At 35.3% G+C, this 27,058-nt stretch overlaps 1 protein-coding gene across 3 annotated transcripts in view; it reads left to right on the top strand.

Moving 5' to 3' along the window:
* AHCTF1 (AT-hook containing transcription factor 1) overlaps positions 1 to 27,058 on the top strand; it is an 82,109-nt gene that overhangs the window by 27,255 nt on the left and 27,796 nt on the right. For all 3 annotated transcript variants that reach the window (XM_063082891.1, XM_063082892.1, XM_063082893.1), the window contains exons 6-21: positions 837 to 953; positions 4,649 to 4,733; positions 5,736 to 5,886; positions 7,236 to 7,368; positions 7,450 to 7,631; positions 8,042 to 8,103; positions 9,053 to 9,181; positions 10,609 to 10,699; positions 11,888 to 11,977; positions 14,052 to 14,192; positions 14,858 to 14,962; positions 15,746 to 15,839; positions 17,210 to 17,333; positions 17,476 to 17,532; positions 18,373 to 18,519; positions 19,052 to 19,239. In XM_063082891.1, the coding sequence (XP_062938961.1) occupies positions 837 to 953; positions 4,649 to 4,733; positions 5,736 to 5,886; positions 7,236 to 7,368; positions 7,450 to 7,631; positions 8,042 to 8,103; positions 9,053 to 9,181; positions 10,609 to 10,699; positions 11,888 to 11,977; positions 14,052 to 14,192; positions 14,858 to 14,962; positions 15,746 to 15,839; positions 17,210 to 17,333; positions 17,476 to 17,532; positions 18,373 to 18,519; positions 19,052 to 19,239 (1,896 nt within the window). The remainder of the gene's footprint in view (positions 1 to 836; positions 954 to 4,648; positions 4,734 to 5,735; positions 5,887 to 7,235; positions 7,369 to 7,449; positions 7,632 to 8,041; positions 8,104 to 9,052; positions 9,182 to 10,608; positions 10,700 to 11,887; positions 11,978 to 14,051; positions 14,193 to 14,857; positions 14,963 to 15,745; positions 15,840 to 17,209; positions 17,334 to 17,475; positions 17,533 to 18,372; positions 18,520 to 19,051; positions 19,240 to 27,058) is intronic.

The raw sequence follows: 27,058 nt of genomic DNA, 5'->3' as shown, positions 1-27,058 counted from the left end.
GCCAGATGCCAATTCGACACTTAAGTTGTCAATTTATTTGTATCTCCCCTTTTTTTTCAAGGTATATTGGCATATTTTCTTTAGTAATTTATCTAATGGGAAGCTTATTTCAACTTTCTTGGCTGATATTTCTTTATCAGCTCTTGTCTTTGAATTGTTCCTAAAGAAGCACCTGCTTTCTACAACAGTATTTTTTCTAGCATGATTATCTCTTGGCTAATTATGCTTTTTTTTGTTGTTGTTGTTTTTTGTGACCGGTACTCAGCCAGTGAGTGCACCGGCCTTCCTATATAGGATCCGAACTGGCGGCGGGAGCGTCGCCGCACCAGCGCCGCACTCTCCCGAGTGCGCCACGGGCTCAGCCCTAATTATGCTTTTTAAGAGGTTTATGGAAACGCTTCAGTTTCTAACTCATCTTCTGTTCTAGTAGTAGGGAAACTGACTCTAAACCAAAGTGGCTGAAATGGAGTATTGTGGGCAGTATTAAATCTCTTTTTGGGTTAACCCCGTATTGGAGAGCAGTTCGTAGTGGCATACATTGATGTGACTCTTAAGAATTAGTTCACACAAAGATATATGCAAATGCTTTAGTAATTCTAACCCTCCCCAGTTCTACCTGGGGGATGGGTGCCATGGCCATAGTCTTGATATCTTGTGCCCTTTACCTTTTTAAAGATAAGGTGACTTGGTCATGCCCCACAAATCACTTAACTGTGGGGTTCATATGAACAACAGTTGCTTAATGCAAATTCTTACATGAGGCACCTCCTTCCATTTCCATAAAATTATAACTTAAAAATATGAATATTTTTAAAAATATTTTTTGTCTATGTTAGATATTACGCACAATTGGAAGGTGGAAAAGTTCCTGTATATGCTATTACTTTTCAAGAACCTGAGAATGATCCTCGTAATTGCTGTTACTTGTGGGCTGCTCAGTCTACACAAGATAGGTAAGTGTGCTGCATGTGGTTTTAAAAAATATTTGTCAAAAATGGAACAGTTAATTTCTTCTGGAGAGCTTTGTAGAATACTGTGTAGTCTCTTTTAGTGAAAGCAACATAATTCAGTGAATTAGTGAGTAGTAGTTGAAATTATTTTAAAAGTTAAATGATTGTTTCTACGTACATGTTGAGATATTAGTAAGAAGAAATTGTGCTTACTTGACTTATTTGAATGTTACCTCAAAGAGTAAGCCAATGCAGGTAAGTAGCAAACTCTTGTTGCCTGAGGCAATTTTTATGGCTTTGTACTCATACTAATATATTTTCTTTTTTGTAATCCCATCCCCTTTTGTACCTCTGTTGTGTCGTATGCCTCCCTTTCATTCTTACTTACCCCCACTTTGTTCTGTAGTCCTTCTAATTACCTTTTCCTGGGATTAATTTGGTTAATATTTTCCTGTTATCATAAACTCTAATTTTGTTCTACCTATCTATGGCTTGTGAGAAATCTTTCCTTTCAATTTAGTTTTTAACTGGTTAAGCTTGTTCATTTCCAGTGCTAGAAGAGTACGATTATTGATTTTTACTTACTGTTTGGTGTTCTTTTTTTCCATGATGAAATAGTTAAGTTTGTAGTATAAATGCTATGATCTTGATAATTTACGGTTCCCAGAACTTTCTCTTCCTAAATTCATTCTTACATTCTAGGTCCCTCAACTGTAGTCAGTTTGGGTCTTTGTGTTGGATATGCCCACTTTTAGTCTTTGTCTTACTCTGCACTGTAGTGAGTCAGTGAATGAAGAATTGGTTTGCCACTTTTGAAATTTTTGAATCCTGGAGGAAATTGAAGTGAAAATACAGAAACAGCTGCTGGGACTCCCCTCATTGAATCACATTTATATTCTTATCCACATGGGTACAATGTGGGCCAGCAGCAGCTTTAGGAATGTGACTGGTGAAAGCTCTCTGTGGGGGAGAATGAGGGATGACTTTTATTGAAACAATTTTTATATTCCATTTATTTTTTCTTTCTAGTACTATCCCTTGGGATGAAAAGTTGTGTATATGTATTCTTTGTGTGGATTCTTTTTTCTTTTACTTATTCGAGATTCCCAACACTAAAATCTAAAGGAGTTCCCTATCATATTATGTTGGAACTTGGTGGATAAGTCTGCATTCACTTTTACCATGCCATTCTTGATTTTTATGGATCTTATAGAACTTAATAAGTCTTTGTGGTTGTGTAAGTGATGCCCACTCTGTCCTTACAATCGTTAAGCTATCTGACCTTTCCTCCTGATTTTTTTCTAAAATCCTTGTGAATTATATGCAGTTCCTTTAGGCCTTCTTTGAAGTTGTTCTCAGAACTATGTATGCATTCTAAGCAGAGAGGTATCACAGCTTTAAATATGAGCAGGGTGGTGTTTTCTTTTTCTTATAGTGATGCCCAGAATTCACTTGTCTTTATTATCTACAGCACGTTGAGTAATTAACGCACAGAAAGAGGATCTGAACCCTTGACCTTGGTGTTGTGACACCCTGCTCTAACCAACTGAGCTAACTGGCCAGCCTCTCTAATGATTTTAAACCACTTTCTAGTACTTTATATTATCTTTTAATAGGATAGATGTAATTTGACTTGTAATTTGTCAGTATTATTGATGTAAGGGTTCTTTGAGATATGTTATTTTTGTCTCTGATAGGACCCTTAAATTAGTGGGTTATGCACCTTGTTGAGAATCTGGTGAGGGCTATTATATACTGGTGTGAGTGTTGTATGTGTATGTAATGTATATACTCACACACATATGTACATATATAAGAACAAATGTAAGTAATCTTGTATACAGTTGAAGGGAGCTTGCAGACTTGCCCTAAGACTACCCATGGAACCACAGGTCAGGAATCCTACTTTAAGTCATTCTTAGATTAATCTGTCAGTTTACAAAGGTATGTAATATTACAATGTCTGTTTTCCTCCATCCCCCCTGGTCATTAAATCACTCAGCACCTTGAATAGATTATGATATAAATATAATATAAATTTAGCGTATAAGTCTAAATTAGAAAGATAGATGGTGTGGTCTTTTTTTCCCCTATCAGATCAGTTGTTTTGTTTGAACAAAATAAAAGAAGAAAAAAAGAATCACTGTAGAGTGAATACACCACCATAAAATTACGTGGGTATAGATCTTAAATTGTTGCCATAGTGCTCATCAATTATAATAAAAGCCACATTTAGTTTCATAATATAGAAAAGTGAATGAAAAAAATGAATTTAATGAACCCTTTAATGTTGGTTCTATACAGTCTATCCTGTTGACTATGTGGGTTTTAGAGGTTCTTTGTCTTTGCTTTATGGACATATATATATTCTTTCAACACACTTAAAGAGCATTAGTAGGTGTTCGAGTAACTGTTGTAGGGAATACAGCAATGCATAACACAAATGAAATTTCTGTTACATTCTAGTGAGGAAGAGAGGTAGTAAATAAATAGACAGGATATATGTTTAATATAACTTGAGATAGTGATTTTAAATGCAGGAAAATAAAGCTGCAAAAGGGGACATAGAGTATGGTGGAGCATAGGGAACTGCTGTTTTACGTAGTGTGGTCAGTCAGGGTGAAATGAATGAAGTTGGGGGAGAGCCCTGGGAAGATCTGGGAAAGAAGGATGTACAATTCTTAGTAAGATGTCTCAAGGAAAAGCAAGACCAGTAAGGGTAGAACACAGTAGTTGTAGATAAGACCAGAAAAGTAGAACTAGTTTACATATAGGGATGTATAGGCCAGGATAAGAAAAGTGTTTGAATTTCATCTGGCTACGTCAGACCAATTAAATTAATTTCTGGTTGTAAGACCTAAGCATTAGTATTTTTCAAATTTCCTCTGGCAGTTCTAATAATAAGCAACCAGAGTTAAGAACCACTGGCCTAGAGTGAATGAGAATAGCTGGAGGAAAGAAGAGAGCTAGGAACTAAGCCTTGAAAGCCCCCTGTACTTAGATACTTGAGGATTGAAAACAAGAGGGCAGAGTAGTCAGCAAAGGACTAAGGAGTAGCTAGTATGGTGTGAGGAACATTAAGAGAATGTGGTGTGCTAGGCCAACTAGTAATGATAAGAATTCAAGTTCAGGTGATGTGGCTGTGGAGTGTGTGCTGTTAACAGTTGCTGTGTCATGCTGTATGTTTGAACATCCTCATGGTCCAAGGCAACATCTTCATGTTAGGTAGAAGCATAGCAAGATAGCGAAGAGACCAGGAAGGAGGAGCAAAGGACATGGTGTCCCTTAAGAAAGGTCCTCTGTAGTTACTATGGGATAATTCTGTTTACATCCCATTCACCAGAACTTGGCCACTGGGTTACTTGCATGCAGCTGCAAAGAAAGCTGGGAAATGTAAACATTTTAGGCAGGGATGTGTCTAACTAAAACATACTGTTGAAGAAGGGATATTTGAGAAAGGATATTGGGTAAACAGTTAAAGTCTCTGCCACATAAAACATCACTTTAGTTAATTAGAATCAATAAAAAGTAAAAATCAGTTATTGTTTTAAAGGACTATATTTTGTGAAAACAACCAAATAAAAATAAGTTTTTTTACAGTGACCTTAGTTTTGTCACACATCCTCAACATTGTATGCAGACTAAATGTATTTGGAAAGTAAGAGGTGTTTAATATATTAATATGTTATTTCTTTCAGTGAAGGGGATGTATTGAGTTTGCATCTGCTTCAGCTGGCCTTTGGTGATAGAAAGTGTTTGGCATCAGGACAAATCTTATATGAGGTAAATGATAATTGTGGGATCATATTACCATTTTGTTCATTGTTTCCCTGTTTTAAGTGTGTAGTCTTTGTTTTAAGATATTGAAAAGTTACTATTATATTCAAATTAATACTGTATTTATAATATAGTAGAAGACATATTAGATAAGAGATTGTCTGATCTCTACATCAGACTATCCATCAGATTAGATCTGTTTCACTTATTTTATTAAAGTAGCACTGTTAACTTCTCCAGGTATCATTTTCCTCTAAAGTGAGGGGATTGGACTAGACTCAAGCTTGTAACCTATTTGGTACCTAAGAAAAATAATACCATTTTGTTGCACTGACTAATATAAAGAAGAATAAGCTATGGTCTTTATAAGGGGGTGTATGACTGCCTGTTTCTCTGGCTGAATTTCTGAGGAAATAGTGGGATGCTGCTAATTGCCGTATTTTGCCAACCGTCACATACCTGTCTCTAGAGCAGGCGTTCTTAACCTAGTTTTTGAGGACTATATGGATGGGTTTTGGGGAATCCATAAAGCCCATGGATTATGTGTGGCATTTTTATGATTATGCATTTTCCTGGGGAAAGTTTCATAGCTTTTAGTCAGAATCATAAAGGGATTGACGAGCAAAAAAAAAAAAATGTTTAAGAACTATTCTAGAGCAAGAATTTCAGTGAGTACACAGGAATAGGTTTGCTGGCCTAGGATCTATGCATATGTAGTTTCGATGGTTATTCCAGTTTATACTCCAGCCAGTAGTGCATGATGGTTCCCATGTTTGATGACAGCTTTGGAAGACTTGCTGATAATTATTTTTGAGAGACTAAATTTCACTTTTTATTTGTGCTTTATAGTATATAAAATTTTAGAGCCTTTTAATCTGTTCTCTTCAAACTAAATTTTTGTGTTTCCTTTGTATTGTGTGAAAAATCTTTAAATTTGGAGAATGCTTAATTTTAGAATGGCCCTTTGCTTAAAACTCTATTAAGATTTGTGTATATTTTATGTTACAGGGGTTAGAGTACTGTGAAGAAAGATATACACTTGACCTGACAGATGGCATGTTTCCTTTGAGGGGACAGACTAGTAATACCAAATTGTTGGGATGCCAGAGTATAGAGAAATTTCGGTCTCATGGCGACAGAGAGGAAGGCATTAATGAAGGTTGGTTAAAAGTACTCTACTTATATCATGTGAAGGCTTGATTTAAGATTTATGACACGTATTGGTTTCCAGAATTCAGACTCACAGCAGTTAAAGAATTACAGTACTAATTATGGAATTTATTCCGGTCTGTGTGAGATACTAGGTATTTCTTACTCTCCAGATTGCTGTATAAAACTCAAGAATTGAATAGATTAGGGTAATGAAGGACCCTTTTATTTTTATCCAGCTCTTCAAAGAAACAAAGATTGTCTCTAGTCTTAACTAGTGTGAATAGTCTCTGAATAACGTTTCTGTCTGTGTATTTTTTGAGCCATGTATGGCAAACATGGATTAGTTTCCTTGAATTTTTTTCTCTGTCACCTTAATGTCATCTCTTCTTCCTGGTAAAACATGCTGGCATAGTAAAATTTATGTAGATTTTTGAATCCAGCATTGATTCAAATTCCAGTGCAGTCACTTCTTATGATCTTTGACACATTATTTAACATTTCTGAGCCCCTTTTCTCCATCTGTAAGTGGCACAATGCAGTTACACATTTTGCAAAGGGTTGCCGTGAGGATTAAATGAGATAACATGATAGGTTTACTGAGTTCTGGGAATGCTCAACAGGTCCCTGGTTGTATTTGTGTTCTTATTGGGATTCATTTGTGTAGTGAGCTCATCCATCCTAGAGGTGCTCTCTCTCCTAGTTCACATGTCTGTGTTTGTGATCCAGTTTTCACATCCAGTTAAACATGTCAAAAACGGAACTTGTCATGCTCTCTCTCTCCTTATTCCTCATTCATGTCTTCCTTTTTCTGTTTCCCATTAGTAGTGTCTCAGAAGTTTGCTTTTCTCTTGTATCAATGTCTCTTACTCTGTTCCTGCCTTTCTGTTCCACAGACACCATCCAAGTACTTGTCTTTTTTTCCTTTCACCGTATAGCTAGATCAGTCCTTCTCAACCAAGGTTCCTCTGAAGAATTAAGCTTTAGTGCCCAAAGACATCCATTTTAGGTAGTGAATTAACTTCTCATACTACGTGTACTATGTACCTTCCTTGGGAGAATATTCACTCCAATTATTTTCTACTTTCTACCTCCAGTACTTCAAAGTGTTAACTGAAAACAAGCCAGGATATAATTTTTCTGATGAGTATTTTTAATAAGGTCTTGAGATAGTCAAGATGAAATGAATGAGTCTCTTTTTACACACAGATGGTAGAATTGTGTTTTGACAAATCAAATGAAATATAAATTAAACCTCTTAATTTATGAGAAAAATCTTGCTATAATTCTGTTGGGGTGCTTTTACTTTGAGATTCTTTATTCTACTTTTTAAAAATTATCTTTTTTTTTTTTTTTCAGCTCTCTCTCCTGACACTAGTGTTTCAGTATTTACCTGGCAGGTGAATATATATGGCCAGGGAAAGCCCTCTGTATACTTGGGGCTTTTTGACATAAATCGTTGGTATCATGCACAAATGCCAGATTCGTTAAGGTATGATTCTTTTCTCTTTCTCTCTGGTATTTGTATGTATAGCTTATCAATGACTGAGTAATTTTTAAAATTTTCTTTTAGATCAGGAGAATATCTACATAATTGCTCTTATTTTGCACTGTGGTCATTGGATTCTGTTGTAATTAGGACTTCTCCACATTACATCTTGGATGTATTAGTACACGAGAGAAGTTTAGGTCGAGGAGTTCCTCTTTCTTATCCACCTCCTGAGCAGTTTTTTAACCCGAGTACTTACAATTTTGGTATGTATATCCTTAAGATTCCTTTTAAGAAAAGTAACATGCAAAAACATGTAGATGTGTGTGTTTGTGTGTAGTTTATATGTACAGTGTTATCTGTTCATATCTCACCCACATGTGGGTAACTGAGAAAATTAACTTTATATATGTACATGAGAAAAGTAATACATGTATTTTATAAAGAAATTATCACTTATTTTGAATATGCTAGACAAGATATAACTATTTTACATTTAGTGCATTTGTCCGTTATTTATTCTTAGGATGAATATACCTGGAAAAGTTTATTTGAAAATTTAGTATGTATAATAATTTGACACCTTGCATAACAGTCTGTTCTTAGGGTAAATTTTGTTGTATTAATGCCATTTTAAATATAATATGTAATTGGATTTAAAAAAAATTTTTTTCAGATGCCACTTGTTTGTTAAACTCAGGAGTTGTTCATATAACTTGTACTGGCTTTCAGAAAGAGGTAGGTAACAACTGGAAATGTGAACAGAGTGCTTCTTAATTGAACTGAAATCAGATCTTGGAATACACTTGATTCATGGATTTAAACTTTATATAGTGTTAATTATATAAACAAGTGTTTCAGCTTAAATAGTAGTGTCTGCTAAATTTATGAGATTAGCAGCTAGAAGCATCAGTTACTAATGACAACCTGCCAGAAGAGATCTCAGGATGTTTTTAGCAGCTTTATGTGGATGTTAGCTACTTGAACCCCAAAGAAAAGAGCAAAGTAGGTCTGTGCCTTACCACATCCTTTTTTATCCTTCTTCGTAGTTCTCCTCAGAAATTTATGAGCAAATTAAGTAATGCAGAGAAGGTACCTAGGACAGTGGCATAGTGCCTGGCACAAAAAAAAAGTGTGTTGAAAAATACTTTTCTAGGGAAACATGATGTGGCAGAGCTCTTAATTGATAATCAACCAGATGTGGATGAATGCCATATATATATATATATAATTTTAATATATATTTTAATGTTTTATTTTTATTATATTGTCACAGGAAGTTGCAAGAATGCCATATTTATAATGCATGTGAAGTCTCTTTCACATTAGACAAAGAGGAATAAACTGCAGGGTTTGTTTTTTTTTTTGCTATGTGTGAGTGTCAAGTTCATCAAGATCTGTCACAAAGTTTCTCAGCTTTAGAGAAGATAATAGGGTTACCTTTCATAAAAATATTAAGCTACCTAAAATACCCTTATCAGTAAGTATTATCATTCATAATTAGCAAGCGTCAGTTTAGCTCACAAACCTATAAACTTTTCCATGCAAGGAAATGCTGTCTTTCATAATTTCCATTTGATATTTTTTAGTTTTATTCAAATTTTAAGTATAAAGTGATTAATTTATCAATTCTTAAATTTACTTGAATTGAGTACTGACTGATGTCTTATTAATTTATCTATTACAGACTTTGACTTTTTTAAAGAAATCAGGACCATCTCTCAGTGAAGTCATTCCTGATGGTTATAATCGATGCCTTGTAGCTGGGCTTCTTTCACCACGACTTATTGATATTCAGCCTTCTAGTTTAAGTCAAGTGAGATGACTTTTAACTTTATTGATTCTATTACAATAAAAATCTGACAATTTCTGCCTGAAATAGGTGAAGTAATAATATAATTAATAAGTAATAAGATAATGCCCACTCTGCATGATCAGTAGCTGTAGACTTGAGTTTGGCTTAAAATTCATATACCCAAGACCCAACGGGCCATAACTTGGTACCAGGTTCACTTAGCTGTGTAGAAGGACATAGGACAGCAAACACATCCTGGCTGCATCAGGCATGTCATGAATAGAAAGTCCTTATTGCAGCCTAAAGGCCATTTTCTGGCCTCCAGAGAGAACTGCATAGGTACAAGCGAATGAGACCACATGAGCAGAAACCATCTTGGCTTAGGTGAATCTCACGATCTGTAGTAAGAAGGTAACACCCCTGGTATCAGCATCACCTTGGAAACTTATGAAAATGCAAGTTCTTGATTCCTGCCCTAGAGCTACTAAATCAGAAACTCTGGGAGTGTGTTTTAACATCTCTAGATGTGATTCTTATGCCATATTTGAGAACCACTGCTCTATAGAAGCCAGTATCTTGTGAAAGACTAATAGTGAAGATTACAGGTTCCTACAGCAAAAAACATGATGACTTACAAAGTCAGACTCAGTCACAGAAGCTAAAATCTTAAATTCCCAATGGATGCAGGTTGATTATCCCTTATTTGAGATGCTTGAGACAAGAAGTGTTTTGGATTTTGGATTTGTTTAGATTTTGGAATATTTACATGATACTAACTGGTTGAGCATCCCTAATCCAAAAATTTGAAATGCTCCAATGAGCATTTCTTTTGAGTGTCAAGTCATGGTGCTCAAAAAATTTCAGATTTTGGAGCATTTTGGATTTTCTGATTTGGGATGCTTAACCTATATGTGGTCTTTTGTGACTGGCTTCTTTCATTTAGCATAATGTTTCAAGGTTCATCTGTGTGGTGAGAAGTCAGTATGTCATCCCATTTTATGGCTGTATTATCTATTGTATGAGTATACCACATTTTGTGTATCTTTTCTTCAGTTGATGGACATTTGTGTTGTTTCCACTCATTGGCTATTATGAATAATGCTGCTATGAACCTTCCTGTGAAGTTTTTATATATACAGTAGACATGTATTTTCATTTATCTTGGGTATGTACCTAGGTGTGGAATTACCGGATCACTTTGAGGATTGCCAGACTGTTTTTCAAAGTGGCTGTACCATTTTACATTCCCACCAGCAGCGTATGAGGATTCCAGTTTGTCTACATCCTCACCAATGCTTGTTATTGTCTGTCTTTTTGATTGTAGCCATCTTAGTGGGTCATAATGAATTTTTAGCCTTTAAAATTTTGTATTCTGAACTAGAACTTGCTGCCTTTGATTCATATCCTCTTTCTTTTCATTTTTTTTCTTTTTTTATTGCATGGGTTAGGAAGAACAGTTGGAAGCTATATTGTCAGCAGCAATTCACACAAGTTGCCTTGGACTTTTGACTGGTTTTATCAAAAGGTGGATAACAGAAAGTAAGATTCTGATTTTTAACAATTAAAACATTGGTTGTGTATTTTATCAGTTCACTGTTTGTTGTTAGGTTTGATAAACTTTTTATTTTGAGATAATTGGATGATTCCCATGTAGTTGTAAGATATAACAGAGAGATGCTGTGTACCCTTTACCACATTTTCCCCCAATGGTACAATATGGCAAACCTCTAGTGCAATATCGCAAGCAGGATCCTTCATGTTACCCTTTTATAGCCATGCCTCCTACTTTCCCCATCCCATCCCTAACCCCTGGCAACTGCTAATCTGTTCTCTCTCTTTATAATTTTGTCAATTCAAACATGTTCATAAATGGACTCATACAGTAGGTGACTTTTGGGAATTAACTTTCCACACAGCAAAATTCTCTGGTGATTCATCCAGGTTGTTGTGTGTATCATTCTCACGCTTTACACACCCACACCCCCCCACACCCCCACCCACCCCTTTGTTCTGGACCGTTTGAGAATAAAACATCATACTTCTTTACCCATAAATATTTCAGTATTGTTTCCTTCTTCTTTTTTTTTTTTTTTTAAGTTTTATTTTGTCGCTATACATTGTGGCTGATTATTGCTCCCCATCACCAAAACCTCCCTCCCTTCTCCCTCAATTGTTTCCTTCTAAGCATAAGAACATTCACTTATAAAATCACTTCGTGACTATAAAAAAATCAAGAAAATTAACACTGATATATGCTAGAGACTTCATTGAAATCTCTCCAGTTGTCCTAATAATGTTCTTTATAGCAGTTTTGGGGGAGAAGTAGTCCAGAATCATGCTTTATATTTAGTTTTTAATGTCTTTTTAATCTCCCTTAATCTGGTACAGTTTCTAAGCTTTTATCTTTTAAGACATTGACTTTTTTTTTTTTTTTTAGAGAATATAGGCCTATTATTTTGTAGACTGCCTTTCAGTTTGTGATTATTGATTTTTCCTCATGATTCGATCCAGGTGTTACCTTTTTGGCAGCAAGACTGCCTAAAATGATGTGCTCCCTGATGTGCACTGAGAAGGATACGTATATCAGTTTATCTCCATTAATGTTTACGTTCACTTCATGTTCTTGGTTAGAGTGCTGTCTGTCAGGTTTCTCTGTTGAAAAGTTACTAGCCTTCTGTTTGTAATTAATAATCATTCTTTATTTTTCCTTTCATATTTACAAATAAGAACAACCAAATTCTGCTGCTAATTTGCACTTTGTTCTCGAATGGACATGGAATAAAGTAGTTTTCGCCAAAGAGGAATTTGATAGACTATGTAAGTATTATAAGTTTGTAGATTTAGGGCAGAATTTAATATTAAAAAACCAATCTTGGTTCATTTTTAAGTACATAATAATAATTTTTAATGCTTTTAAAGCTTTAAGTTCTTAGAATTTAAAGAAGTCCCAGAAGAAAACTTTCTTGTTACACTAAAGTGACAAAAGTAATTTTTTGCCAAGATTTTGCAATAGATTGTTAAACCGGCAGCATGCTGATATGCCCATAATAGCAGGTTTCAGAATTATACCTTAATCTTTTGGTCTTAGGAATTTAATTTACAAAACTTGCTGATGATGGTGTTTAGGGCATCTACCAGTTAACCTCAGAAGCTCCTCTCCTTATTCACTTTCTATTTAAAATATTTATGGATGTTGTATTAGTCCATTTTGTGTTGTTATAACAACACCTGAGACTAGGTAATTTATAAAGAACAGAGGTTTATTTGGCTTACAATTCTGGGACAGCTGCATCTGGCACGGGCCTCAGGCTGCTTCTGTTCATGGTGGAAAGCTGCAGGCAGCCGGCGGGTACAAGCAGATCACATGGTAAGAGGAAGCAAGAGAGAGAAAGAGGGAGGTGCCAGGGTCTCTTAAACAACCAGCTCTTGTGGGAACTAATAGAGCAAGATCTCACTCAGGCCCCTCTCCCCCAGGGAGAGCATTAATCCATTCGTGAGAGATCCGCCTCTATGACTCAAACAACTCCCAACACTGCCACACTGGGGGTCAGATTTCAATATGCCTTTTGTCAGGGCCAACACAACCCAACTCTCAGATGTGAAAAAGCCAGATGGCAGGGTAAAAGTGTATCACATACTCTGTCCTTCACCAACAGATGTCAATCTTGTTTATTAGTGTGTTGTATACTTTCAGTTTTGAGGTACCCTGTCAGTATTAAAAATCATTCATGTCTAGTTAGTGTAAAAATAATGTTAAAAGTAGTAGCAATCGGAGATGTGTGATTGCACTGTAAGAGAAAATAAAATTTAAGGTCATTTAGATGTATATGTGTGTTGGTTATTTCTGTTGTGTCATGATGAATGAACAAATGAACTTTTGAAGACATTTGACTATAAATAGCTTTCCGTAACTAAAGTTATTCTTAGAGAATTCTTAAGCCAACAAAATTTGTTAGGAAGACCTGGGGTTCTATACTATTTTTAGGCAACGCTTATGAAACTGTAAACATGGAATAATTAATCTTAAATATTTCACTCCTGATAATTTAGGATTAGGGTAAAAATATATGTGTTTTTTAAGAGGAAAATGTTTGTCAGGGCTTATTGTATATGGGTTTTTTTTTTTTTTTTTTTTAATTCAACTCTGAATTATATGACTTACGTTTTGAGCATAATGTGGTGTTTTGGGCTTGAATTTGATAACTCAGCCATTGTTGCTGCCTTGAGCTCTTTGCCAGTTAATGGAGTTTTCTTTTTTAAAAAAAAACCTCTAGAAATAATTAAAAATACAGCGCTTGACAAGTGTTTTAAATGTATTGGAAATAAAGCAAATTAGAATTTGATTTGAAGAAGGATTTTATTTTGTTCATTTTTTAAAAGACATCATTTTGGTTTAATATTTACTTTTATCCAAGTAGTACATATGTTATAGTTTAAGAATTCAAGTAAAAGCACATGGTTTATATCAAAAAAAATCTGTTCTGACCCACCTTTCCCCACCCAGATTCCCATTTCCAAAGGGCAGCCCCTTTTTAAAATTACTTTGAGGAAGGATTTTAGAATTTGGGTAATTGTTTTCAAGACCAGTTAAACATTAAACATTAATGTAATTAAATCAGTCTTTAAAGTAAATTCCTGTGTTGTGATGTGTAGTGGTTATGAGGATAAGCTCTAGAAGTAGGTTGAGTTCAAATTCTTACTCTCTTGTTAGTTTTATATTGAAAGTACATTCTAGATTTCTTGAGGGTCTTTGCCATTTCTAACTTGTCTTTGTAAATCTCATATGGAATAAATCTTTTAAGTAATAGGAATTTGAGAAATTTTGCATTTGTGATTCTAATTCATAAACATTTACTGTGTCAAAACTAATCTTTTTTTTCATCCTTGAAAGGTGCACCATTATTTGACGGTTCATGTCGTTTCATTGATCCACAAACTTTACAGTCTATCCAGCAGTGCCATTTGCTTCTTAGCAACCTAAATACAGTCTTAAGCTATTTTGCCACAGAGGCCCAAGAGATCACTGAAAAAGGTGTGCTCTTTGTTTTATACAAATGAGTTTTATTAAATTTTACTTCTTAACTTAGAGAAAGAATAAAATTTCTGTGTCTTAGATGGATCACTGTGTGAAGACGACATTTCTTGAATGCTAGGGTTTTTTTGTTTGTTTTTTTAAGTAAGGCCACAGAATGTTAGATGAGCCATGAGCCCATTCTTAAATAAACTTGGGAAATTCTGGAGTTAAGGTTAATGATTGTTAAGGTAGTGTACTTCCAGTAGAATTTGAGACTTTAAAGTATGTATGTTATTATTCAAAGAGGTTATAATTATTTTTCTCTTTTTTTTTTGCCATGTCAACAAAACAAAACCAGTTTCATTTAAAGTCCTGAACAGTGTTAATGGTATTGTACTAGTTTGTATTAATGTATAACTTTGACTTTGAAATTAGCTAAATGGAAGTGTAGCAAAGATGGAAGAATTCATACCTAAAATGTCTATATTTATTTTAGCATTTTGGAGATTTCTGTGACATCATTTTGGACCACACTAAAATATATACAAGATAAATTTGTTTGAAGTATATACATATTGTTAAAAATCATCAAGTGATTAGTTTTTGAAAACTGTTGAGTATCTTGATATTTTGTTTGTGGTTGATAAACTGGAAGTTAAACTGATGTTAACTCTTCTTTGTAGGACTGATGGAATTAAACAATAAGTATATGGTTACCCAGCTCATCTGTCAGTATGCACAAATGGTTCTTTGGTTCTCTCATTCTGGGCTTTTACCAGAAGGCTTAGGTAAAGTATTTACTTAATCTGTAAATAATAATTGAAACATTCTTAAGTCTTTATAATTTTATTGTTTTGTTCTAATGCTTCAGGTTTCCTTTCTTCCACCTCACTTTTGTTCTTTTCTATTATCTTTTCTTACATTCTTCCTCACTTTTTATCTTCATTGCCTCACTCCATGCCTGATACACAGATGTTCCATATAGATTTATTGGCTTGGATAACATTTAGAAGTAAAGCAAATTTGAGAAAACATGGCTTCTGAAAATGATCCAAGAAGTATGGTTTTTATAACCTAGTTTGCTGATCTTGTTTTTTGTTGTGTTCTTTTAATGTGGTTACCAACTATTATTTGTTATCAGTTAAATACCCCTTTTTATCTAATAACCAATACAAAAATTAGAGAATTCTTCACATTGAGTTTTACTCTATTTTTTTAGAATACACTTCTAAAGCCTCCAACTTTTTGCATTTCCAGGAAGCACATCAGATTTTATGTAGAAGTGATTCTGCCACTTCACATATAATTGTTGTTGATCTTATTCATTCAAAACTCTTCCAGGGTTTTAAGCCAGCATCCTTATTGTTTCAGACTTTTATGAAAGACTCAGTTTTCTCTCTTGTACGTCCATTGAAAAAAGGATGTATAGTATTCTTTTATTACATTTTATTTATTTTAGCAAGCCTGTGAGTTAAACAATGTTGTAAATATCAATGCGTGTAATCTTAAGTATTGTTGAGATATTTTGGAAATATTACTAGCTTTTTTCCCAACTCTTAAAAAAAATCTAGATGATGCTGTGCAGTTGTCAAGGTTATGCTACAACTACCCAGTAATTCAGAACTACTACACCAGTCGTCGACAGAAGTGTGAGCGTTTATCAAGGTATAGTACATACAGACCTTCAGAACACATTTTGGAAATTACTTCTGTAAGAAGTCAAGCTTTCTCAGATAGAAGTATTCATCATGTTGTAAAATGATTATAATAAACAGGTGGAATTCTCAGTAAAGTATCAGAATTTGTTACTAGCATTTCTCTCTTAATTGTATTGCTTGCCTTGACCTAATGGTTATACCTTTTAGAACTTGCATGTAGCTATTCTTCAACATTTCGGCCACTTTTCTTTTGTCATATGTATCTCATTTTGTCTTTTATCTCTTTCCTTAAAAAAAAAAACGTGAATAGTCTGGTAGGTTCCTTTGAAATAAAGAAATAAAACTAAAAGAAGAAAGAAACAGCCTTAATGTTTCCCTTATTGCAGTGTTTAGAGCCTTGGTCCTATCTCTGGAAGTATGTTCTTCCTTAAGCTGGAATGACAGAATTGTAGAGCAGCATGTAACATTTAGAGAAATAATTCACAAACATTGATTCCAGGTTTCTTAAGTCAGAATCACCTGGGCATTAGTACTTTAAAAGACTGTGGCAACTGTAATTCTGACACATGACAGGTTTTGGGAACCAGTACTTTAGAATAACTATCTAGGATAGCGAACATGAATTTGGGAGACTGATTAGACATATTTTAAAATTCTAGATCTTTTACTTCCTAAGTGTATAAGGGTACTTCAAACAGTTCATGGGAAAATAGAATCAAAAGATAATACGGATCTTCTCATGAACTTTTTGGGCAGATTTGCTATGCTTTCTAATTCTATTTGTCAAATAGGGTTTAAAGTCAATATGAAAATTAAATAATGTGTACAGAGCACCTCATTCAGTGCCTGACTCATAGGAAAAGCTCAATAAGCAGTAACTGCTGCTGTTGATAATATTAGACAAGGAAATAGACAGGGACAATATCTGCTTATCACATTGTAGGGGCTCAATAATAAGTTTTTGAGTGGAGGAATCACTGAAGATAAAAGATTACTCAAGTGATGAAATGGATACTATAACTTCTTACCTTAAAACTGTCGTGTTTTCACTACACTGGGCTGCCATATGCTATGGTAATTTGCTCAAGATGATGAAAAATAGAATAGTTTCAGGCAGTTGGCTGGGTAGACCACATTGTTCCCTGGGACCTGACCTTGACTGATTGGCTTGCTGATGATTGAACTTAAAACAACTTGAGAGTTTGCCTGACCAACTCTCCTTGATGTCTGGAGTTCTCATGGTGCTAAATTGGGTCCAGTTTCAGCTCTCCTCTTTTTAATAGTTGGGATTATTACTTTTAAGAGTTCAATGCTTGTTGTTTTGACAGTAATAATAACACTAATAATAAACAATTCTTAATGTTTCCCTTATTGCAGAGGCAAGTGGAACCCTGATTGCTTGATGATCGATGGACTAGTTTCTCAGTTAGGAGATCGAGTTGAGAAGTTGTGGAAACGGGATGAAGGAGGCACAGGAAAATATCCTCCTATTAGTCTACATGTAGGTTTGCAGTATAATGTACTAGCACTTAAAGAGTTTGCCAAGTTGAAGAGGGAGAAAACATACAGGCTTGGGCAAAGGAGCACAAATGGTTGAATGTCTGTATAAAATGCACTGAAGTTTTTATCCCTTCTTTTTATAGGCATTACTGGACATATACCTATTAGACAACATTACTGAAGCAAGCAAACATTCTGTTGTATCCTTTAAATTTTATCAAATACTCACATTATCAAAATCATAAAATTTCAGAGTAGTAGGTTTCAAAACTTTACATATCTAATCCAATCTCAATTTCAGGGTTTTTGTTTGTTTGTTTTTAAAAGAAGGATTTTTAACCAGGATATGTTGGTTGGGTTCAGATGGCATATATGATTAACCTAAATTATACGCAAAATTTTGTTTTATGTTTTGTTTTGTTTTGTTTTTTCTCCCTCTAGGAATAGGGTCCTTGGCTTTTATCAGATTCTCAAATGTGTCCAAGACACTCAAAAAGTTAAGAACAACTGCTCTGTAACATTGCTGGCAAATTGTCATTCTCAGTGGGTTAACTTTTGTGCTGAAAATGAATACATATAAGTTCGCTTAATGTTACTTTATGCATTGTTTGAGCCCTGTAGTCTTTGTGATAATATTTTTGTTCTAATGTCAGTTTTTTAGTCTAAAAATGTGCAGTTCCCTTCATAATTTATGAGATACTCGATGTGTTTGCTTAAGCTGACAGCTGTTGCCAGATAACTGGAATTTTGTCTATAGCTTTGTTTTTTAAATTTGCTAAGCTCCTAAGTTAGTGAAGAATATATGCTTTAGTTTATCTCCTTTGTGGTGGTGGTAATATAATATTGAGAATGAAGTTGGCGTGGGAATGGCTGTACCCACATTTGATAAGATTATATGTTCGCTTAGCTGGTTACCATGATAGCTTTCTGAACACTAAAAAGTCTTTCAAGTCCTCTTTTAATGGTACATTCTGTTGTTACCCATTCTGAATATATATGTAGGAGTTTTTGTTTATTGTCCTTAATCTTCTTTTTAAAAGACTATTTATTTGCTACTTGATATTATGTATTCCTTTCCAAACAAAACGGATACTTGCATTGAATCTTTTCCAACCACTTTTGCCATTTCTTGGGGCTATGTTAAACTTATTCAAGGATTTTGGCTGATAGATCATAATGACTATGAGGTAAGTTTGTTAGAATGTAAACTTTTATAAATTATTAGAGTTTTAGAAAATATACCTAACTAGATTGAATTCGATATTAAAGATCTGATATAATTTACTTAGAGAGGTAATTTAAGAAGGACTCAGTTTAATGAGTACCTTCACCAAGCACCATCTTAGGCATCAAGAATACAAAAAACAGTTCAGAACCTCGGGTTCCTTACTATCTAAAGAGGAAATAAACAAGTAAGTAATTACGAATAGGACAAATATGGTTAGAGAGATGTTTGGGGTGTTGCATGAACCATAGAAGGTAGGATTTGGCGTTCTTGTATGAAATTGGTGATGGGAACACTTTGTGTAGTAGCGTAACAAGATCTCAAAAGTATGAGGCTTTTATAAGGCTTTTATTCTTTAAAATATATCATAGATTAAAGTAGATCTTTCAGCTTATATTTTAACTGGTTATTAGTACTGCCTGTATTTTTAAAGCTTAGCTACTTTGACTAAATCCAAAGAATTATGTTTACCACTTTTTATATCCTCTTTGCAGAGTGGTTTGGATCTTTTGTTTCACCCATCTACAGCAAAACCTATGTCGTGGCAACATTCAAAGATTATTCAAGCTTTCTTGTGTCAGGGTGAGCACAGACAAGCCCTCAGATATATTCAAACAATGAAGCCAACAGTGTCTAGTGGTAGTGATGCTATCCTTCACCTCACTGTTTTGCTTTTTAATAGGTAAGTACATCTTTCAAAAGTATAAACTCTTGATCATATATGTTAATAAAATGGAATTGATGAATTAGAAATAGCAATATATAATATTTTACTTTGGTTGCATTGCCTAGTATTGTGCTCCTTGATCTTTCAATGTTAAGGAAAACTTTTAGTGCCTTTTATTTAGAATAAGATGAATAAGAAGTACCTTGAGTAAAAGAGGGAATCAAACCGACATTTACAGTTATATTTTTTGCTAATTGATAACATTGACAGTCTCTTGCATGGACAATTTAGGGTTGAGTATGCTGAAAAGAAGCTGGCAACAGGTTGAATGAGGTTATGTAGAGCTGTACAGATTGTATTCTTTGAGGGTTTCTATTCAGTAGTGCTGCTCTGATATATTTGTTAATATTGATTGCTTGGGTATTGCAGTTCTTTGCATTTGAATTTTGTCGTTGCATCTTCATAGAAAATTTTGAAGCCTTAGTTTAAATGATTTGAGAAAGTGTCAGTTTTCATGTCTTAATACTTTAACCAGATTTCAGTAAGTGATATCTTTGTTGTTTCTTCCTCTTTCAGTATCTTAATGTTCTCTAACCAGTATATTTGCTATTTATATTGTAGCAGTGCACATATTGTAATTTTGTATTTGTTACATAGATAGTAACTATGACGAGTTAAATGGCTCTGGAAATATGGTGCTCTGGTTTATTGGATTTTCTTGCTAAATGACTAAGTTAGCTGGAGAAATTGTTTGGAGGTGAAATTTCTTACTAGATTGTAACTTATATTGGTTTTATTCAACCCTATTGGTTAGTCACTTTTATATTTTTAGAAATTGATCACTTTATCCTAATTTATGAACCAATCATCACTTCAGTGTCAGCACTCTGGAAGATAAGTTTTCTTTATTGTCTTTGGTTAAATAGAATGTGTTTCTGTGGGGAGAGGATCGGATCTCCAAATTTCAGGCAAAGGAAAATTCTGAAGTTTATAATAAATTGGTTGGACACTTAAAAATTTAACAAGTGTCCTCAAAAGTAATGAATTAGGCAGTCCTTGTTGAAATAATCTGGCTTAGCAAAAATGTTTAGCTAGCTTAATAAATCTAGAATGAATAATGAATCAAATTTATGAGATCAAAACTAGTTTCCATAAACTTTATTATATAAATAAAAAGAAATTTAAGGAAGCTAAATGTGGTAGGCAACCAGCATGTAAATTTTTTTCAATTCCACTCTTTAATGCCTTTTTTTTTTTTTTTTTTTTGTCCTTTTCGTGACCGGCACTCAGCCAGTGAGTGCACCGGCCATTCCTATATAGGATCCGAACCCGCGGCGGGAGCGTCGCAGCGCTCCCAGTGCCGCACTCTCCCGAGTGCGCCACGGGCTCGGCCCTTTAATGCCTCTTAAAGAGTTGGTACTTGATCTTTAATACTTACATCAAAATATCAGATGTTGTAAACTTCGAAGAAACATCTTTGAAAGGTTGCTGTTTTTTCCTTATTTTGATTTCATTGTCCTTTGATTCATGTGTAGTATGTTTCTCTGATTTTCTAGTTTCTCATTTCCTCTCCCTTAGCCATATAGCAAACACTGATTAATTTCTAAACCTTAGTTCTCTTTCGTAAAGTCTCATTTATCCAGTCCCCAGAAAACTAGCACATTAAGTGTCCTACACATTAAGTGCAAAAATAAAATGCCATTTGTGAGATAGTTTATGTTCAGATTTAGTAAATGTTTAAAAATAATTACTGGTCCTGTAAAGAAAGAATGATTTGAATGTTGCTAAATTCTCAGAGAACGCTTGTAAGACAGCAAAGGTGATGGCTTTTATTGAGAGTAAGAAAACACTTTAGGAGAAAGCTTCTTTAGTTTTTGAACTGATACAATTTTGCAAAAAGCAGCCATTTTATTGCCCAGGAGATCATGCAGCAGCAGCATCTTCACTCCACGTTTATCAGAAAGAAGCAAATGACAAGAAAACAAAGTTCCAGAGTATATCCTGTGGTTAGTACCTAATTTCCCCAAATATCTACATCTTTAGTCCAACAGAGTGATTAATCATTATGTCCTTGAGCCATGGGTAGAGGCTAAGTTTGGGAAATTTGAACTAGAAGTAAGAGAAGTTAGGCTGTAATAGTGGTCTTTCTAACACCCAGAGGCTGTGATTGCATAATGATAGTTAAAATGGCTGAAAAAGTTTTAATATTTCAACCATCAGAACACTAATACCCTCCCCAGACTCACCTGTGACAGATAAGTGAGCTATTGCTGTGTTTTTGAACTATTTTAATTTGTATTAGTGATACTATTTATTAATTAATCTTCACCTTTAAAAATAATGTTATTGGAATAGCCACTGATGTAGCAAAGATAAGTGCACAGTCTTTGGACTCAAATAGAATTGAAGTTAGACCTGAGCTGTACCACTTTGTAAAATATGATCTAAAGTAGCTTAATTATCATCTCTGAGCCTGAGTTTCCTCATTTGTAAAATGGGATTAATAATGCCCACCTTTCAATATTTTGCACAAGCACTATTATAGTTGCTGGCAAGTAGTAAATCAGTGGTAAATGGAGGTAGTCATTGATTTTTTTTAAAAATAGGCCATCATTGCCATCATTTATTTAACCTTCCAGCCTGACTCTTGACTCTAGCGCCTACCACCTCTTCTTTATTAAGATCATCTTTCTCCTTCTCTAAAATTTTTGTGCTGGTAGCTTTTCATTTTATGAGCCGTGTTTATGGACATATCATTGTAACTATGGCTTGGCTGTTTTACTTGCAAATTAACTACGATGTACAGTAGAACGGTAGACTTGAGGTAAAGGCAATTCAGCTGTTAACATTGATACTCAATCTTAGTTTCATAAAGTTACAATAGAGCTGGAAAACTCTTTTATATAGGCATGATCCTTGTCTTATCTTTCCTTTCTTCTTTCTACTTTCTCTGGGTGTGTTCTACTGCACTTTTTAAGCCAAGTTGGATAATTATTTCATTTTCAGCCATTTTTCTTTGCTAATATAAAAATGTAAATCTGGATGCTCTGCATATGACGTTAACAGCATCGCACAATTTTAACTAACATTTTGTTTTAAATATTTAAAAATTTCCATTTTGATTTTTTTTATCAGTTATTTGAAAGTTTTAATTTACAAGTACGGGGTTTAAAAATTACCCTGTTGTTGGTTTCTAACTTAATTGCCTTGTGATATCATGTCATCCATGTGGTACCTGTCCTTTAAAATTTGGTAAGTCTTGATTTACCCACTGGTGAGTAATCAGTGTATTCTCCATTTATTAGGTGAAGTGTCAAATATATTTGTCCAAAAGATCAAGTTTGTTCATTGCATAGTTTTAATCTTTCTGTACCTTAATGATTTTTTACTAAGTAAAGTAGGCTAGGTGGCCTACTCTAATGGTGGATGTGTCAGTTCCTCATAATACCACCAGCTTTTTGTATTTTTAATACAGTAGGTACATAAAATTGTTTATAACTTTAGCCTTTTATTATTTTATAGTAACCTTCTTTATCATGAGTAATTGTTAATGTAACCCCACCAACATTCTGTTGTTACTTGTTTTATTTTTATTTTTTAAATTTTTATTGAATCAAAATTGGTTATACATATTTTGGGGTTCAACATTGAGATGTTAAATCAATATTACTAGTATATATATTGTTACAAACCATAATTATTCTTTATGCCCCTTGTCCAGTCTCCCCCCCCCCTTACTACCCTAGATTTCTTCTCTCCTTCTGAAAGAATAATGGTTATTCTGTTGATTTGTTGCCTAGATGATCTGTACAATGTTGAGAGGTGTGATCAGGTCCCCCAATATTATCATAGAGCAGACGCTTCTTCTGTCACTCTGGAATGGGCTTTGTGGAGAGAGACATCCTTTTCTTTTTTTCTTTTTTTTTTTTTTTTAAAGATGACCGGTAAGGGGATCTTAACCCTTGTCTTGGTGTTGTCAGCACCACACTCAGCCAGTGAGCCAACCGGCCATCCCTATATAGGATCCGAACCCGTGGCCTTGGTGTTATCAGCACCACACTCTCCCAAGTGAGCCTCAGGCCGGTCCTGAGACATCCTTTTCTTTTATCTCTGCTGTCAATGCACTCCAGTGGCTGGAAGGCCATCTGCATGGTGGTTGAGGCATCTAGCCGCTTTCACGGTAGCCATGGTTATTGTGGTGGCTGTGGTGGGCCACCCACATGGAGGTGATGTTTCTGGCATGCTCCTTGGCGCTGGCGTGTGCCTTTTTGTTGGGGGGGGGGGCGTCTGGTCCCCACTTCACGTCCCTAGGTGGAACGAGGCAAAGCGCTCACCATGTGTCTGAGCCAGAACTAATTTTTTGTGCTTTGCTTGCTTCTAATGTGGGGGAACTTCCTGTTGGGACCAGTACTTGAGCTCTGTGGTTGAGCTAAATTGCTGCTTTGCTGCTGCTTCCCTAGGGAGGGCTTTTTCTGCAGCACAAGTTATAATGGTTGACTTTATAGGTACTTCTGGCTCTTCAGAGACTTGGTGCACCTGGGTTGTGTAGTAACTCTGATTTGGGCCTGAGTCTTTTCGTCAAACCATACCCCATGCAATTCTATGTTCCTGACCAGTCTCCTTTGAGTGGTCCTGCGCTGATTGGGATGCACATTAGCTGTCCTTGCTGTGCCCCAGCGTTCTCCTGGTGGGCCCGTCTCCTCCACTGCCTGTGCTGCAAACATGTCTTGTGGGATGGCCGTGCACCAGTCCCTTGTGATGTCTCACTGGCCTCTGAGTGGCTCCATTTTTTCAGTTGTTGTGGTTCCTCGCTCCTGTGTGTGTCCACGGGAACCATATTAGTGGTCTTGTGGGTCTGGGGGCCATAAAGGCCCTCTTCTCCTCTGCCATCTCCGAGCAACTTCATCCGAAGGGCACAGTGTGGTGCTCAGCAGTTCCAGCCTTAAAGTGGCCACAGTAGGAAATGATCAGAGCAGTTTTTTCTTTCTCTCATCATGGCTTCTCCTGCCTTCATGCACTCCTTAGGTCTCTCCTCCTCTTCCCCTGAGCTATAGCAGCCCCAGCCTGGCTGTTGTTGCTTTGTTATATAGTTGTAAATTGGTTGATTCGTGGGAGAGAGTGATGCAGGGGACCATCTATTCCACCATCTTGACTGGAAGCCCCTTTCTGTTGTTATTTAAATACTGTCTACCTTTTCCCAATCCTTTTACTTATACTCTGGTCACTGGAAATCAGTGGTTGCTTGTTTACCTCTCTGGAGTCTTTCTCATTGTGTTTTCCACCATGCATTTCAAAAGTTAGTTTGTTTTCAGTCTGGTATGTTTATAGAGTTTGTCACAGGAGAATTTTTCAGGCTATCTTCTCTGTGTATTGCCAAGAAACCCTGTGCATTCCTATTGAAATGACATATCTTTTACTGCCAACACACTTGTAGCCTTTCATCAGTTGAAATAATATTCTTACTGTTCTTTCCAGCATCATCACTTTCTACCATAGGAAGCAAGAGAATAGTGAGAAATTTGGGGACTTGTTTTAAAATTTATGTGTTGGCAGTGGGTTTCTTGAAGTTGGAGGTAACTATGTTTTTTTCCTGCTGTGGGGAAACTGGCTTGGAAAGGACATCGTTTGTCTTTGGCTCTTAAGAATATTTTATATATTGTTATCAGATTAATATTTGATAGGTCATAAATAATTTCATATTCCTACTAGTATATCTGCTTGACTGGGAATATGTATCACATTTTAAAGTGGAAAACTTTAAAAAATATGTCCGTGGGCTGGGAGAGGAGAGTCAAGCATATGGAGTTTTTTTTGTTTTGTTTTTTAACAATGCTTCAACATTTAAGAGGTTCGGTTCAAAATGATAACAGAATGAAGTCTCAGCCTCCTAAGTTTCCTCCTGGTATCCAGTCATTGTTAGTAATTGCAGACAGATTTTAGCAAATGCATATGTTTTCCTCCTACCCCTTTTAAAAAAAAAATACTGCATACCCTTCTGCAGTGTGCTTTTTTCTCTTAATTTAGTTTGGAGTTCTTTTTATTACAATACATAAAGATCTTCCTGTTTTCTTTTCTTTGGTAGCTGACTGACAGAGGGATCCAAACCCTTGACCTTAGTGTGATCAGCCCCACACTCTGAGTGAGCAACCGGCCAGCTCTGAGCTTCCTGTTGCATAGTAGTTCATTGTGTGGATGGATGCACCATTATTTATTTGGTAGTTTCCCTTAATGAACATGTAGTTATTTTCAATCTTTTGCCATTTTAAATAATGCCACGATAAGTAATCACACATTTTGCACATGTGCAACTTTATTTTGTATGTAGAATAAAATCCTAGGGTGAAAGGATAGTTGCATTTGTAATTTTAACAGATAGGACAAATTGCCCTCCGTGGGGGTTATGTCCTCCTCCCCCTAGTTGCCTTATGCCATGCCTTTTATCATCAATACAGTGTGTATCAGGTATTTGATGTTTATCTATCTAATAGGTGAGAATGGTAATATTAATGTGTTTAGTCTCACTATAACAATAAGAGAATGTATCTTTTCCATAAAGAGCTATTTCCTTTGTGACTTGCCCATTTAAGTCTTTTGCTTCTTTTTCTGTGTATTGTTGGGATTTTTCCTACTGATTTGTAGGAGCTCTTTATACATTAGGGAAATTAACTGTTGAAAAATATTCCAGCATACACAAAAATAAAATGGTGCAGTGAATTTTCCATATACCCCTCTTTTTAAAAAATTTTTTTGGCAGCCGGCTGGTATGGGGAACCAAACCCTTGTCAAGGCCACACTGTAACCAACCGAGCTAACCAGCCAGCCCTCCATATACCCATTGTAAATAAAATTCAACAGATATCATGATTTTATCATACTTTTATATGGTATTTAAAATTAATTATAAGGTATTTATCTTAGCTCTTTATTTTTCTTTATACAAAAATGTTCTGCTCATTTTAAGATTTCCAGATTTAGGTTCAGAAAAAAAATTACTACATTTTATTTCTGTACATACCACATGTGCACAGATATATACCTTTCTTCTACACTCAAGTTATATAGTAAAGTAATATGGTAACCACACTGTCATGCCTGTTCTGGTAGAAAGAGAAGTACAGGCAGTTTCAGATGTAAATTTTTAGGGAATAATCTTAAATGTTGGGTTGGCATTTACAAGGGCTGTGGAATGTATTAAAATATTCTAGTCCCAGAACAACAAAATTAAGATGGCCCTGACCTGCTGTTTGCTTCTCTGAGTAAACTATCCGCAGGAAGTCTGAGACAGTGCTACCAAAATTTCCTCACATGAACTTTAATTCTGAATATTAATTGCTATAACTTTTATATTACCAACTTGCCATGTTTTATTCTGCCTCCCTTCTGCCTTGAAAGTTGTCAGCCCCTCCAAAAATTTTTTAAAAAATCTTTTATTTATTTTTTTTGTGACCGGTAAGGGGATCGCAACCCTTGGCTTGGTGTCATCCGCATGCTCTCAGCCAGGGAGCGCACCGGCCATCCCTATATAGGATCCAAACCTGCGGCCTCAGTGCTCCCAGTGCCGCTGCGCTCCCAGCGCCGCACTCTCCCAAGTGAGCCACGGGTTCGGCCCCCAAAATTTTAACTGCCAGATTAGTCATTGTCAGTCTTTCAGAACTTTTTCTTATCTACTTAAATACATACATAAACATTTATAGGTTTTGTTTATTGGTTAATTTTTTTAAATTGTCACTGTTTATACTGTTTTAAACCTGTGTTTTAACTTAATATATCATGGTTTTCCAAGTTAATGTATATCTGCCTCCTGTAGGGCTACATAATAGTCCACTGTATCACT

This window comes from Cynocephalus volans, chromosome 18, assembly GCF_027409185.1.
Source record: "Cynocephalus volans isolate mCynVol1 chromosome 18, mCynVol1.pri, whole genome shotgun sequence".
In the NCBI taxonomy this organism is placed as follows: domain Eukaryota; kingdom Metazoa; phylum Chordata; class Mammalia; order Dermoptera; family Cynocephalidae; genus Cynocephalus; species Cynocephalus volans.
Note: the sequence above shows the minus strand (reverse complement) of the source record. Positions and strands in the feature narration are given on the sequence as shown.